Source organism: Tasmannia lanceolata, unplaced genomic scaffold (assembly GCF_043159265.1).
Source record: "Tasmannia lanceolata isolate RefF3 unplaced genomic scaffold, GAP_Taslan_0.1 ptg000003l, whole genome shotgun sequence".
In the NCBI taxonomy this organism is placed as follows: Eukaryota; Viridiplantae; Streptophyta; class Magnoliopsida; order Canellales; family Winteraceae; genus Tasmannia; species Tasmannia lanceolata.
In genome coordinates this window covers 58,560,764-58,575,841 of record NW_027518680.1, presented here as the reverse complement: position 1 = coordinate 58,575,841, position 15,078 = coordinate 58,560,764, and the positions used below count along the sequence as shown (strand labels likewise).

General features: G+C 37.2%; 1 protein-coding gene across 1 annotated transcript; it reads right to left on the bottom strand.

Annotated features, from left to right (window-relative positions):
- Nucleotides 1-4,855: 4,855 nt before the first annotated feature.
- LOC143856898 (small ribosomal subunit protein eS19x-like) lies at nt 4,856-13,508 on the bottom strand. Its single transcript, XM_077367154.1, has 4 exons — nt 13,351-13,508; nt 6,520-6,610; nt 6,219-6,402; nt 4,856-5,123 (listed from the first exon to the last, which is right to left on the bottom strand). The coding sequence occupies exons 1-4, from the start codon at nt 13,432-13,434 to the stop codon at nt 5,051-5,053; spliced, it is 432 nt and encodes a 143-aa protein (XP_077223269.1). The 5' UTR covers nt 13,435-13,508; the 3' UTR covers nt 4,856-5,050.
- Between the last annotated feature and the right edge of the window lie 1,570 nt (nt 13,509-15,078).

The following is a 15,078-nucleotide window of genomic DNA, read 5'->3' as shown; positions in this document are numbered from 1 at the left end:
AATTTAGTTCGAAAGTAAACAAAGAAGGGACAAGAATGCCACCTCAGACATGCAATAACTACCTTATATTATTGGCAACCCGATGATGAATAACATCCCAAATACAAACAAAAATTCAACCGCTGGTGGGATTTTGTGCAACCAAACACAGCCCGACCGAGTTCCCATTGACCTGCCAAGAACATACAATACCACAACCCTGTAAAACTATCACAAGCTTTATACACTTGGCTCCATTTGGATGAATCGTCGAGGCCTTACGTATGTAATTTCAAGGGCAAACAAGGGGTGTATTCAAACGGGTGCTAGAGAAAGCATCTAATCTTGTAGGGCAGGCTTCTCATTTGAAGTCTCGATGAAGAAAGATATTGATAAATTACATAAAATAGTTGTCCAAATCACCGGGCGTAACAGCCTGTCATCCTAAATAAGTTGCCCCACCAGCCCCAAATCCATCCGGGTCGGCCTTCTGAAGGCCGACTCTTTCCGTCCGCTCTTCCCGAAGTGAGCGAATTGCATGTAGAGATAAGTAGGGGCTTATAGTTTAATTGGTTGAAACCTACCGCTCATAACGGATTTCACTCATACAAATCCCAAGTATTCCATCTCAAAGGACTTCCCTAAGGGACACAATCAATCAATACTCTCTAACGAAATTGATCCTACGATGATAGTTAACTTGTAGATTAGTGGTATAAGTAGTCAATAGGGACGAGACATACATTAATAATGTTTGATCTACCTAGGATTTACCTGGTAGAATAGTGATAAGTAGTGTTTGGTTGCCAATCTAGTATAACTAATCGGAGGGGGGTGTCATTACCAATATATAGCAAGAGAACAGAGAGAGGGAAGAAAGAGAAAAGGCAAATTCTACTCGAGGAATTTTTCCTTTTTTGAGGAGGATGGCATGAAGTTATAAATTGGAAACATGGGTGCCACGTCCCTAGACAAGCACTAATTAGCTTTGAATCTTGTCTGATAATCTCTACGTATTGTGTTGCTAAATTAGCTACCAAACACCATAAAAGTTACCAAAAAAACATTTTTCTACTTGGGACATCCTTGAGGATGTCAAGCATGTGGCAACCAAACATAGCCTCAAAGAATAAGGCCTTGTTCCTTTCAGATTGTAACTAGACCTGGCAAGAAGTGATCCAGACCCGCGGGTCGACCCGGCCTGCCCATATTTTCTGGGGTCCAGGTCACTCCTTTGTGACCCGTTTGAAAATGACCCGTGGGTCGGGCCTTTTTATGTAACAAGCATAGGAGAAAATTGAAGTCGTTTTCAAAAAAATTATAAAAGAAATGCAAAACACCCCCACTTTAAAAAACATAACCTTACTTCAACTCCTTCCTCTCACAACCCACAAATAAATAAATAAAAATAAGGGTATTTTAGACAAGTTCAAAACCATTTTGACGCCCATGGAAAACCTACATATATAATATATTGTACTCATTAAGTATTGAGTCGTGGTGGGTCAATGAACCTGAACAAAGTTCACTTGATTTTTTACTCTGTTTTTCTATCTAAAGATGGTTGGCTAGTATTCATGGTACAATTGGCTTGCCACTTCGGAACTAATTAATTGTAGCATTTAATCAGATGTTGACTGATAATAAATGGAGCCCATGTGACTTGAAACTTTCATTTCAAGTGCTTAGATGGTTTAGTGTTGGCTTCCCTTTTCTTTACATTATCATTCACGGCATAGTCAGTCCAATCTCTCAAAGAGTAGTCTGTGCCCAATAACATTCCTTTCCTAGTTCCGGGTCTATTTGAATGAGGGGCGTAGACTCGAGAGTAGTGGAATAAGTAGTCAACATGGAGGTGACAAGCTGGAAAGCGTTTCTTTCCTAATCCGTAGAGAAAGAAAGAGAACCAAGTTTCAAAAGGCCCTTTGGAACTATTAGTCGAGTTAGGCGGTCTCTCTTGTTGCTGGTGTCAGCTCCTCTATCATCAAAACAGGAGAATCGGGCTTGTTCCAAGGATGGCACAAGATCGGTTGTTCACAATAAGAACAAGACGAGCACAAATCAGTAAGGGCTTGTAGTGAGTGAGCCTACAACTTTCTTCCTTCCCACTGAGGGAGCTCAAGTTGTATTGGAAAAATTCGGTTAGACTCGAAGAGTAGTGGAATAATTAGTCAAAATAGAGGAGACAAGCATTGGATTTGCCTTGAACTACCTCAGAGGATAATGGTAACTGGTAAGTGTTTGGTTGCATCACAGGGAGAGCAGGGGAATAGGTAGAGGCTGTAATTGCCAATATGGAGTTACCATTATGGAGCAGAGAGAGAGAGAAAAGCGCATTTTTCAAGATTTTTCAACCAAAATTCCTCCCTTTTTTTTGTAAAATTTGGTTTGAAAGTAAACAAAGAAGGGACAAGAATGCCACCTCAGACATGCAATAACTACCTTATATTATTGGCAACCCGATGATGAATAACATCCCAAATACAAACAAAAATTCAACAGCTGGTGGGATTTTGTGCAACCAAACACAGCCCGACCGAGTTCCCATTGACCTGCCAAGAACATACAATACCACAACCCTGTAAAACTATCACAAGCTTTATACACTTAGGCTCCATTTGGATGAATCGTCGAGGCCTTACGTATGTAATTTCAAGGGCAAACAAGGGGTGTATTCAAACGGGTGCTAGAGAAAGCATCTAATCTTGTAGGGCAGGCTTCTCACTTGAAGTCTCGGTCCAGAAAGATATTGATAAATTACATAAAATAGTTGTTCAAATAATGTTTCGCAGAAAGATTTGAAAATCAGATTTATTTTTTTTTTCCAGTGTTTTATCTGATTTGGAAATCGAAGGATCTGATCAAGTTTTAAATCTCCACTGCTAATGTGAGAAATCCAAATCTAAATCTTGTGAGTATCCAAACGTGGCCTTATAAATGTATTTTGACAGTCAAATAATGTTAACAGTGGGGCGCATTATCCTACAGGGGGCGAAAAAAATTTCTCCCCTATTTTAAATGTTTTCTAGTATTAAAATTGGAATCAATATACAGCCACTCTATTTTCGACACGTCGTCCAAAGACAGGGCCTGCTTTTGTCTGTTTCTTCCGATTTCCCTAGTTTTAGAAATTATTCCATGGTCGCGCGTATATATGCGGACACACTAGGATAGTAGGGCCCGTTTCACACCAAACATATTGGAGGGAGAAGATTTTTGAGGAGGGACCTATCTACAGCGGCACAGACTAATAAATGAATGGTTTAGATCAGCATAATAGGTGGGGCCCCACCAGCCCCAAATCCATCCGGGTCGGCCTTCTGAAGGCCTCCTCTTTCCGTCCGCTCTTCCCGAAATGAGTGAGTTGCATGCAGAGATAAGTAGGGGTTTATAGTTTAATTGGTTGAAACGTACCACTCATAAGGGATTTCACTCGTACAAATCCCAAATATTCCTTCTCAAAGGACTTCTCGGAAGGACACAATCACTCAATACTCTCTAACGCAATTGATCCTATGTAGATAGTTAACTTGTAGATTAGTGGTATAAGTAGTCACCAATACATAGAAAGAGAAGAGAGAGAGGGAAGAAAGAGAAATGGCAAATTCTACTCGAGGAATTTTTCATCTTTTGAGGAGGATGGCATGAAGGTATAAATTGGAAACATGGGTGCCACGTCCCTAGACAACTAGACAAGCTCTGATTAGCTTTGAAGCTTTTCTGATATTCTCTAGGTATTGTGGTGCTAAATTAGCTACCAAACACCATAAAAGTTACCAAAAAAGTATTTTTCTACTTGGGACATCCTTGAGGATGCCAAGCATGTGGCAACCAAACATAGCCTTAACGAATAAGGCCTTGTTCCTTTGAGATTGTAACTAGACCTGGCAAGAAGTGACCTGGACATGCGGGTCGACCCGGCCCGCCCGTATTTTCCGGGGTCCAGGTCACTCCTTTGTGACCCGTTTGAAACTGACCCGCGGGTCCACCCGGCCCGTGAAAACTGGGCCGGTCCGATTGCCCGCAGAGAAGTGAAAAAAGTTTTATTTTGGGCCTTTTTCCGTAATTGTCATTTTTATTTTTTTTTCTACTTTGTTGCCATTTTCCCGTAATTTTTCTATAAAACTTAGTACCCGCATGATTATTAATTATTGCTAGCCACCTTTGCACAAATAGTACTTCTGCCAATCTTTGCAGTTTGCACCACGTCAAAAATAAGACAAATCTCTCAAAAAGTCAACATAAATGAGCTAACATCACATGATAACATGCAATTGTAAAAGATGGGGGAGAAGTAGCCTTGGCAAATGTGGCTAGCAAATTCCTATATAAACAAAAAAAATCTTAAAAAACAGGAAAAAAATGCGGGGTCGCCTGGCCCGTACGGGTGGGGTCCATTGTCCACACTTCGTGACCAGTAAATTTTTCCGGGTCATTTTGACCCGGAACCGTACGGATCGGGTCAAACCCAGCCCGACCCACCCGTTTGCCAAGTCTAATTGTGACACCCATTGGTGAGGGCCCCAACCGGCCAAGTAATTTAAGTTGTTGTCAACCACCACTTCTAAAAGCACTTGTTCTGCTGCAACCATGGTTTTAAATTTCGGTTTTGGTATGTATTTCGGCCCTAGCCAAAATCATAATTTCGGCCGAAATCAGATACACAATAAAAAATAATATTTTATTCATTACCAAATTTCGGCTGAAATTGCCGAAATTTCAGGAGATAACATATTATTTTAAAAAAAATGAATTCTCAGAATTTCGGATTTTGCCTAATTTCAATTTTGGTCCGAGGCCGAAATTTAAAACCATGGCTGCAACTACATATTGCTTTAACGGCCTATACCCAAACACATTCAAGTTTCCCAGTGAATTATAATCAACCAAGATAAATCTATTCAAATAGAGTACTGACCCTTTTAACTTCAATAACCAAAATCTCAATTCAAAAGGCAAAAGAAGAGAAAAATAAACTAGCTAATATTCTCTATAATCATCCAAACTAGAGAGACCGGACAAATCAACAGAATCTCCAAAAGCATACCAGTAGCAGAGACCAACAACTCATTCATGGAGCAACAACGATCCGGCCGGCAACTTGATCAAGATCTCGCTGACCACTGGATGTAATTCTCCTCCCACTGGAATGCACCAAAAAAAAAAAAAGGAAAATTAGCAACTGCCATGGTTATTTCCATTATTCCATTAGTTTTGTTTTGAATGATGTAAAGCAAACATCAACACATTTAGAAATCCTTTTCCGTTACTCTATCAGTTATGTGAATGAAAAAAAATAGGCAAAATTAGGACAAATGAAATTTGATTTTGAAATGGTATAGTTTTTAAAAAGACGGGTTGTGAGTTGGAAATCTCAAAGATAAACACATCTTCCCAATGGAAGAGAAAAACTGTGGATGTTGATGAAAAGTAATGCGTTCACGTGGATACAAGAAGAGCAAATGCATAGGAATGAAAACCAGTTAGGGAAACGAAGACCATGGATTCAAAAAAAGGGATTCAATTTTAGAGGGCTGAGAAACTAAATGCAATTATTTATTAGACAGAATTTACTTTTACTGAAATCTTGAAATCTATTACCTAAGATTAGTACCATATGAAACAACCATCATATTGAAATATTGTGCAGCAGTTACATCTTGTTTCAAAGACATTGCAAAGCAACAACACAACACCAGTAATGAGTAAGGGAATGAACCCTGAAGCCCTCCAGTTAATGGTAATTTAAAAATCTCTGTATTCATTTTTCTTTAAATTTTCCAAAAATCATAGCTATAATGATCATAGGTTTCGCAGTATTTCTGGAAGCATCTAAGGTTCCAGTTGTATTCAAAACCGTCCTGTTGAAGAAGAAGAGAACTAGACAACCATCTACAACCATGAGGAATTAAATACTTAGGCCCTGTTCGTTTGAGAATGTGATCACGGATTGTGAGCCCCCCAACCGATTATTGGAGTCCCCCCCAACTGATTATTGGAGTCAAAAGACTCCAATAATTGGTTGGGAGCTCACAATCAGTGGGTCACAATCTCAAACGAACATTGAGATTGTGACCACCGATTGTGGGCCCCAAAACAAATATTGGACTCAAAATTACGTTTAATTCTGAGCCCAATAATCGGTTTGGGGCCCATAATCGGTTGTCACAATCTCAACTGAACAGGGTCTTATAATGACTCACAATCAAGTGGTAGTAAAATCAAAATGCTAAACTCACCCCTTTGTGTCAATGTCAATTATGTTCATCTTCTGCAGTTGCTGAAGGATGTGACGGGCAATGGAACCACTGCTTTTGCAGAAATGAGGAGGGCGACTCCCGTTTCTCTTGCGCCCACCATAGATCTTCTGAAAGCCACCAACCCCAATACCTTGTCTGAGGTAGATTTTTCTTGCCATAGATGCTGAAAAGAAAAATGAATGCACGGATAAAAAAGTGTCACATAGACATTTCTAATGGATCAAATCAACAGACAGTTATTAACAATGAAAAATTATGCATAAAGAGGAGGTGTCAATACCAGCTCTGATATAGTACCAATCCGGGTCATATGGAGCAAGCTCCTTGAATTTAGCAGTCTTCACTATATCAGTCCAGTGAGGTAGCTCAACCTATTCACCAAACCAAAACCAAGAAAAAATCACAATCAAACAAAAAAAAATACCCGAACAGAATTTTACAGAAGACGTAAATTTCAAACCATAAAGGCACAGTAAAGTTCAACCAATAGACAAATATTGCTACCACGGTATTCCAATAGCAAGAAGTATTGATTTCCTTTTCAACCAAAGCAATTCAAAAGTACAAAAACACCTCAAGTTGATCAAAAACTCAGTAACTCCCCTGTAGGGTCAAGACACACGACAAGGTATTCCCTAAATCACAATTTAACCCCAGTTAAGTCCAATCAAAGGGGTAAAATAAAAACCAAGTCAACCAAACTCAAGGCAGCTTCATCTCCAATTTGTCTCAAGATGTCGACATATGTAACAATGACCAAATAAAATATATGACATCTCTTCAGTTATCATTTCTTTTAATGGATTGAATGTAGGGCAATCTCGTCGCTCTGACTGCAATTTCTGAAAGCAGCAGAGCGGCAAGAGGAAGCCCAGATGCAAATGTGCGCCTATCGCACTATCGTGCGCCACGATTTAAACCTCTCCCGTGGAATACCACGCCACCCCATTACTCAAGGAGGAAGCGCTCGGCCTAAGGCGCGCTCTTCAGTCATTACCAGCAATTATATTCTTTCCCATTGACAATGTCACTGTATATAGACATAACACATGGATCCTATCTCTTAACCTCTTCCAATTGTTCATACAAGATATTTAAGAGAAATTAAAAAACAATTAACATTAAAAATTGCATGGCAGGTAAGAACTTTTCTTTATGATGTATAAAAAGCCCCTGATTGCCCCATAAATCAATACTGTATCTTAATTGATGGCAGCACGGAGCATCACGAGTTCGAGCACAGTTGACAGTCAGAATGGATGCATCTGCAAGCGAAGTAATCAAAGTTGAATAGAGCTCTCATAATACTTTCATACTTATATATACGGCATAATTTACATTATCTTCAATGCATGGTTTCAAATTCTCATCAAACAGGGCCGAAAAACAGAAATATCCTTACGTCTACCTGCACCGGAACACATACTGAAGCCAAAACCGTATGCGTAAATATTACAATATTTCGGTTGAAATCCTAAAAATGTGTTGGTTTCAATTGAAAATTTTAGTGAATATTAGATAAAATCACAAAAAATATATTAAAAAAATCTGCAAATGATGAAATGTTAGGCACGTTTGGCTGCCAAGAATTTGCTTTCATGATAAATCAGCATCTCCAAGTGGAAATGAGGGTCAAATCTCTAAAAATCTGGAAACCAAATCCAGGAAACTAGTGTTTCCGATGAACAGTAGTTGCAAAAAACCCCAGAAATAGAAAACTCTACTCAAAACCGGATCAAACTTTTCTGGATTTTTAGCAGAACCTCATTGTGTTTTCCGGATTTGGTTTCCTGATTCTTAGGGATTTCATCCTAATCTCCGCTTCGAGATGCCGATTTATCATGAAAGCAAATTCCTGGCAACCAGACGTGCCCGTTATGTTGAAACTTTGGGGAAATGCTAGAAAATTATTTGTTTTACTTATTATAATAAGGAAAATAATTATTTTTATAATATAAAATGAAAAATAATACTTAAAAATAAAAGATCAGAACAGAAAAGCAGATTATATAAATAATACATGTCATTTACATTTTATAACATTACATCTAACTTTCTATATTTTTATTGCAAAATTAAAAAATATATATTTCACTTTTTTAGAAAAGCTAACAAAATTAAGGCAATTGTTGATTTAGCCATGCTCTATTATACTTAGAAAATTATGTTTTTTTTTAAAAAAAATAGTAGCCAATTTCAATAGAAGTTTACGGAAGAGAGGAACGAGGTGGTCAATACAAGAAGAAGAAAAGAACAGAACAAAAAGAAGAGTACAACAACACATGAGATCAAGGAGGGAGAAAATCGAGTAAGGCCAACTCTTCCCTAGGAACTCCATTTCGAGCAAGTCTAACCGCCACCTTATCGGCTGAACGGAGGGCATTGTGGAACACTAGAGGGAAAAATCTTAACCAATTGAACATCTCGTCAGACAATCTATCGAATCTAGAATGTAGTTTTCGCGACCCATTGAACCATCGAATGACATTCAAAGAGTCTCCTTCCACCACCACATTTTGAAGACAATATCGAACCACCAACCTCAACCCTTGGTAAAGTGCACGGATCTCTGCTTCTGTAGCGTCGGCCTCTCCAATTGGACCCAAGAAAGCCCATAATACTTCCCCTGCCACATTTCTTAAGACGCAACCCACCCCGGCCGTTCCAGGGTTGCCCAAGCTTGATCCATCAAAATTAAGCTTAAGGAAAACCAGCGGAGGGGGAATCCAAGCTTGAGTTATTTTAGGCCTCACCTCCACACTGCAACATACTTTGCTCTACCTTTCCCATTAGTCGTAGGCAGATACAAAAGAAAACCGAGGGAGGGACTTTACCTAAGAGAAGGTAAGGTCAATAACTTTAAGATATAAAATTAAGTAATATTTTCTCTTTATTTTCTATCATTGTTATATTTTTAATAAAATGCTAAAAAATATTTTTTTCTAAAAGAAAAAATGAAAAATGCCCTACTTTGCCACTTAGTGTTTTATTGGTACAATACTAGTAGGGATTTGATAGGTAATTTCGCAGAAAGCCAATTCTCGGCTGACTTTTGCAGGAGGGAACAGCCACATAGGCTCACAAAAGCAGATTTTGTCTTATTCATTTAAGTCATCTGACATGGCTGTTCCCTCATGCAAAAATCAGCCGCAAAATGGCTTTCTGCGAAATTACCTAACAAATCCTATACTAGTATGTGTTACATAATTATATTTATATGAATTACGTATGAAATGTATTGTAAGCATCAAGGTTCTTAAAATCGGAATCGAATTGTAAACCGTAAGAGGGTTCAAATAGTATTGAATTGTAAATTGGATCGTAAATCGTAATATTTTTTAGATTTATATATAAATTAGAAAAAATATTTAAAATATAAATAAAAAGGTCATAAACAAGAATAAGATGGGTAATTGTCTATTCATTATTCAAAACCATTAAATTAAATATAAAACTCCATGATTAGTAATCTAAAGCACAAACTATATTCATCATACAATAAATCATCATATAATTTATCACAATTGTAAGCAAAGCACACACTCAAATCTATAATCATCATCATACACTTAATCATTATACAAAGAAGTGTCGGTAGTAAACAAAATATATATAAATATATATATATATATATATATAAATATATATATATATATATATTGAGTGGTAGTAAACAAAATATATTGAAATGATTTCCATACTGAAATCACAAACGGCTCTCAAAATCCAAAAGAATCGGGCCCAGAACATTGAAATCACAATTAGTTCTCAAAATCCAGAACAAACAAAACCTAAATCATTGAAAACAACAATGGTTATCCATCTTCAAAAGTGTCATGTCTTAATGAGCTAGTTTCATATGAACAAAGGTTTTCCTCGTCGTCCTTCTTCTTCTTCTCCTCTTCTTCCTCCTGGGAGAACAAACTACCGGCAGAAAAGGGTCTGAAAACTGCGAGCAGGGGCATCAAAAAATCGCGAGCACATGCAAAGTAAAACACGATTTATTGGATTTAGGGTTTTCTTACTTGTTTTTAGGTTATAAGTTGGAGTAGGGGATTTATATACTATTTATTTCTAATCGTAAAAGGCCCACCATAGAAAAATTACTGAATAAAAAAATCGTAAAAAACGCCCTAAGAATCGTAAAAATCTATGACTCGTGAGATCAAATCATTCAACCATTGATTCGACTTGACTCGTACGATTCAAATCGTAAATCATACAATTTTTTACAACAATGGTATGTATTATGTATAATATTTATATTGATTACATGCAAATGCGATAAGTACTGAATTATCGGACATGCACAAGAGGTGATGTCACTAAGAGTTCAATTTCATTATACCATTGTGGGTGTTTTCTGCTTGTGTGACAGCTTTTAAGTGTGTATTTGTGCTTATTCTAGCACTTCCAAAAGTTTTATCTAAAATGTCCATAGTTTGCATATATCTCCATACGTTTGTATGATTTTACAGGATTTCCACAAGAATTTCGATCAGAAATCAGCATGTCTCCATTTCCATCACGACCAAAACATATAGCGAAGTCGAAACAGAAATATGAAACCTTGTGCTAATGTGTATGTCATAACAATAATTATAAAACTATAGATAATCTACCATCATCAACGTATAATGAGGTGGGCAGCTTTGCATTTGCTAAAAACTGAGATTGCCATGTTGAACATCTCATTGCCCATGAGAACTAGGACATGTGTTGGTATCCAAGCGGCCATGTGCCAATCAGTGTTTAAAAACCTTTACTCTGAGAAGTGAGAAGAACATAGCCAATGTAAAACCAAGTTGACTTAGCGAGTCAATGGTTGACATAGTTAGTTTCCAAAATCACGTGAGTGATAAGAGTTTTAAATTGAAACGTGGTGTCAAAAGAGAGGTGAATCAAACAAGCCAACGATTGACTCAGAGTTTTTAAATAGTGGTGCTAATTCATTTCTCTCATTTTCAATGTAAGTACTTTTCGTAACTGTACAATCCATCTCCATGGTTTTGGACAGCATAGCCACTGATGTTACTTTTGGGTATCCAAAAAGAATAGGATAAAATTTCTGAAATAAAACCATTCAAAAAAGAATTCTGAAGATACGAACCCAATGTCAACATTTAGCACAACAATGAAGAGGCAATTCAAAGGGCAACAATAAACTGCTTTGGATTATGCAAATCATATGGCATATGGATCCATTTTTTTCTCTGTGTCCAATCGCGGTTTAAAATATGCTCAACTAGCCCGGTGTCAATGTGGGAGGTGGATGCAAATAAATCCGTAGATTATGGGTTGGAGTTAGGGTTCTTCATCTAATTGTTTCCTAATTCTAATGTCGTCAATCATATGTTAATGCAGATTCTCTTTCAAATAGTCATAACTAAAACTCATCAAGCATTCTATACCCTGCTTCACCAAAGATGAAACACTTAAACATTACAACGACAAAAAAGAGAGCCACAACTACATCAACATCTTCAGAGCAACATCATCTTACAATTCCTCAGCTCCCTCCTTCACGGCTTCACCATTAAAAAAAAATGAACCAACATAACACACCACATCAAACCATTCACAAAAAAAAAAAAAAATTTATGGCCAACCCTAAAACAAAATACTCATATAAGTCACAGTATGAAATTGGTCTAAACAAAAAATATATATCAATGCAGAAGTCCAAATCATCAATCCTACATAAACTACAGCCTTGCACACAAAAAATTTGGGTGGAAATTAGATAAAAAACCAAATAAAATAGAGGGGAGATGGATATTAACACCTGGAGAGAAATGGACGTATAACACTGAATTCTAGGTGAAAGTCTAATGGTACCAAATAACACAGAAATAAGAATGGATATTCTAAATAAATAACAGAAAATATGCATCAGGCAAATTAAAAGAAATTTTCAAAGTTCAAACATCAAACAGCATCCAATGCCATATAAAAATTTAAAAAATAAATAACAAAACCACTACATAAGTACACGAGTGTGTGTTTATTTATATATTAAAGATTTAAGCCACAATACTGTAACTTACGCCTGGTTGATCTAAGAGTGCATAAATTCTAAGTGCATTACCAAATAAAGCAGAAATAAGAATATCTGGCAAATAAGCAACGGAATCTACATTCTAGACAACAAGGCAAATCCAGATCATTCCAAACCCTAAACATTATCCTAAGTCATTTGAAAGTGAAACAGAGACATTTGCCTAAAAGAATCTATGCAATAGACAAATCAAAGATTACTCTTGAAACCCTAAACATTATCCCAAGTAATTTCAAACAAACAGGATGAAAGCATATAAAGTAACATGAATGGCAATGACGAAAGCCTAGACGTCTGCATAAGGAACCAAAGCCAAAACTACAAACTCTAGAGGCCCATCATGAATGGTCAATGATCAAGATCCAAACCTAGACGTCTGATAAACAGACTACAAAGGACAGTCATAACAAAATGGTGCACATCAACAAGCAGAAATCCAACATCCAGGTATCGAGATAACCACTAACATTATCATCTTTTTCTATGATAAAAATGTAAAATACCCAAATATTACAAAACAGAATCTGCAAAATACCCAAATATCCATCAAGATCCAGAAAAGCCAAAACTCTAGAAAACATAACTCAAGGGGCTTTTAACTGGAAAAGGAAAGGGGCAGTTTGGATACATGGATTTTATAATCAAGATTTTACAAGCTAAAACCTTGATTTTATAAGCTAAAACCTCAATTTAATAAGCCAAAATTGTGAAATCCATGTTTAAGCTTATAAAATCCAGGGTTTAGCTTATAAAAATCCAGGGTTTAGCTTGTGAAATTCAGGATTTTACAATCTTAGATTATAAAATCCATATATCCAATTAGAATGCAGAAACGGATCATGAGAAACTAATAAAAAGAGCATAAAGATCAGTACAAATAAACCCAAATTGGCAGATCTTAAACCCTAAGAAATCTATTACATAAACTAGAAAAAATATCCCATTTACAATATCATGAGACCCAGCACAAATCACAAAATCAGACCCACAAACCCTAACCCTGAAAGACAAATGCCAAGACGCACTACCATGTTTTGATATAATTTTTTTTACCTTTCCTGATCTCTTGAGATGAGCTGAGTAGGCCTTCACGAACTCGAGAGGCGAAACATCCTTCACAGTTCTTGCAGCCTCCATGGCTTCAACAAAAGGGCAAAGTAGGTTTAGGGTTTCTACTCGGGAGTTTTATATGATGCAAGAACTTATAGTCCAGTCCATTATTTATCAATAAGTATGGTACTACCAACACCATAGGATGATCTAAACCGTCCATTAGATAGGCCACACCCTTTCCATAGGTTGATCCTAACCCTCCAATCTGTAGTGGGCTATGGAAATAATTTTTGGGGCAACCCTTATTTAGGTTGTGGCCCATCTAATGGACGGTTTGGATCATCAAATGAATGTTTTGAAAAAATAATGGACTACAATTTTTATTAAGGGCTTAAGAACCCATCATTTTTTTTAGTATTTTCCCATATTTTGATGAGACGAGTCAACCTATTTTACAATCTTCTGATTGACTCTTCTTGATTGCTTTTAGGGCCCCATCATTTTATGTTATTGATAGGAGGGACCACTACTTTACAACTCATGTACTTTAAGGGGTGGAGCCTATCATTTTGCACATTATAGGGGTGGGGCCTACTATATCAAACAAATCCATGCACATTGTAGGGACCCACCATTTGACACCTCATATTTTGATGGCGTGGGGCCAACCACTTTACACCCATGGGGTGATTACTAGTAACTAGACCTGGCAAGAAGTGACCTGAACCCGCAGGTCGACCCGGCCCACCTGTATTTTCTGGGTCTGGGTCACTCATTTGTGACCCGTTTGAAAAAGACCCACGAGTGCCCGTAGGGAAGTGAAACGACATTTTATTACGGGTCTTTTTCCCGTAGTTTTCATGTTTTAATGTGTGTTTTTTTTTTAATTTCTTCCGTAATTTTTCTATAGAGGTACCTCTTTCGGTATTTTTTTCCTTTAGTTTTTCTAATTTGAAGCATTTTTATCCAAAACTTAGTACCTTACCCGCATGATTATTATTACTAGCCACCTTTGTAAAAACATATTTTCACATCATTTGCAGCTGCACCACGTCAATGAATAAGAAGAATCTCTCAAAAATATAAATGGCTATCATCACATGATCACATGCAATTGCAAAGGATATGCGCGAAGTAGCCTTTGGCGAAGGTGGCTAGCAAATCCCTATAAAAACAACAAAAATCTTGAAAAACCAGGAAAAAAATCATTAGGCTCCGGGTCAACCTGCTGGTCCGTTTGGTTGCCGGAATTTTTTGGTTCTTGGGACTTTTATGGAATTTCCGCAGGAAACCCACGTTTGGTTGCTGGGCCCAAAATAATCCCAGGAACCAAAATAACCCCGCACGAAACCCTACCCTGGGAAAAAAAAAAACTCCCAGGAACAAAAAATAAGCTTGTAGAAGAATTTTTTTCTTCCCAACAGTTCAAGCAACCAAACAAAGCTATTTTTTCCCCTACCATAGTCCGGTCAACCAAACATGGGAATTTTATTTTACCAGGATACTTCCAGGGAGTTTTTTTTTTTTTTTCCAACCAATCTCCCAGGTAGTTTTTTGTTCCACAGAAATCCCAAGAACCAAAAAATTTCCGGCAACCAAACGGGGAATCCCATGTTTGGTTGACCGGACTATGGTGGGAATTTTTTTTGCTTTCTTTGGTTGCTTGAACTGTTGGGAAGAAAAAAAAAATTCTCAAGCTTATTTTTGGTTCCTGGGAGTGTTTTTTTT

Coding starts and splice junctions, on each gene's coding strand:
- LOC143856898 (XM_077367154.1), bottom strand. CDS start 13,434: ATGGAGGCTGCAAGAACTGTGAAGGATGTTTCGCCTCTCGAGTTCGTG. Junction 6,403..6,519: donor TTGGTACTATATCAGAGCTG/GTATTGACACCT, acceptor TTTTCTTTTCAG/CATCTATGGCAAGAAAAATC. Junction 5,124..6,218: donor ATTGACATTGACACAAAGGG/GTGAGTTTAGCA, acceptor GGTGCATTCCAG/TGGGAGGAGAATTACATCCA.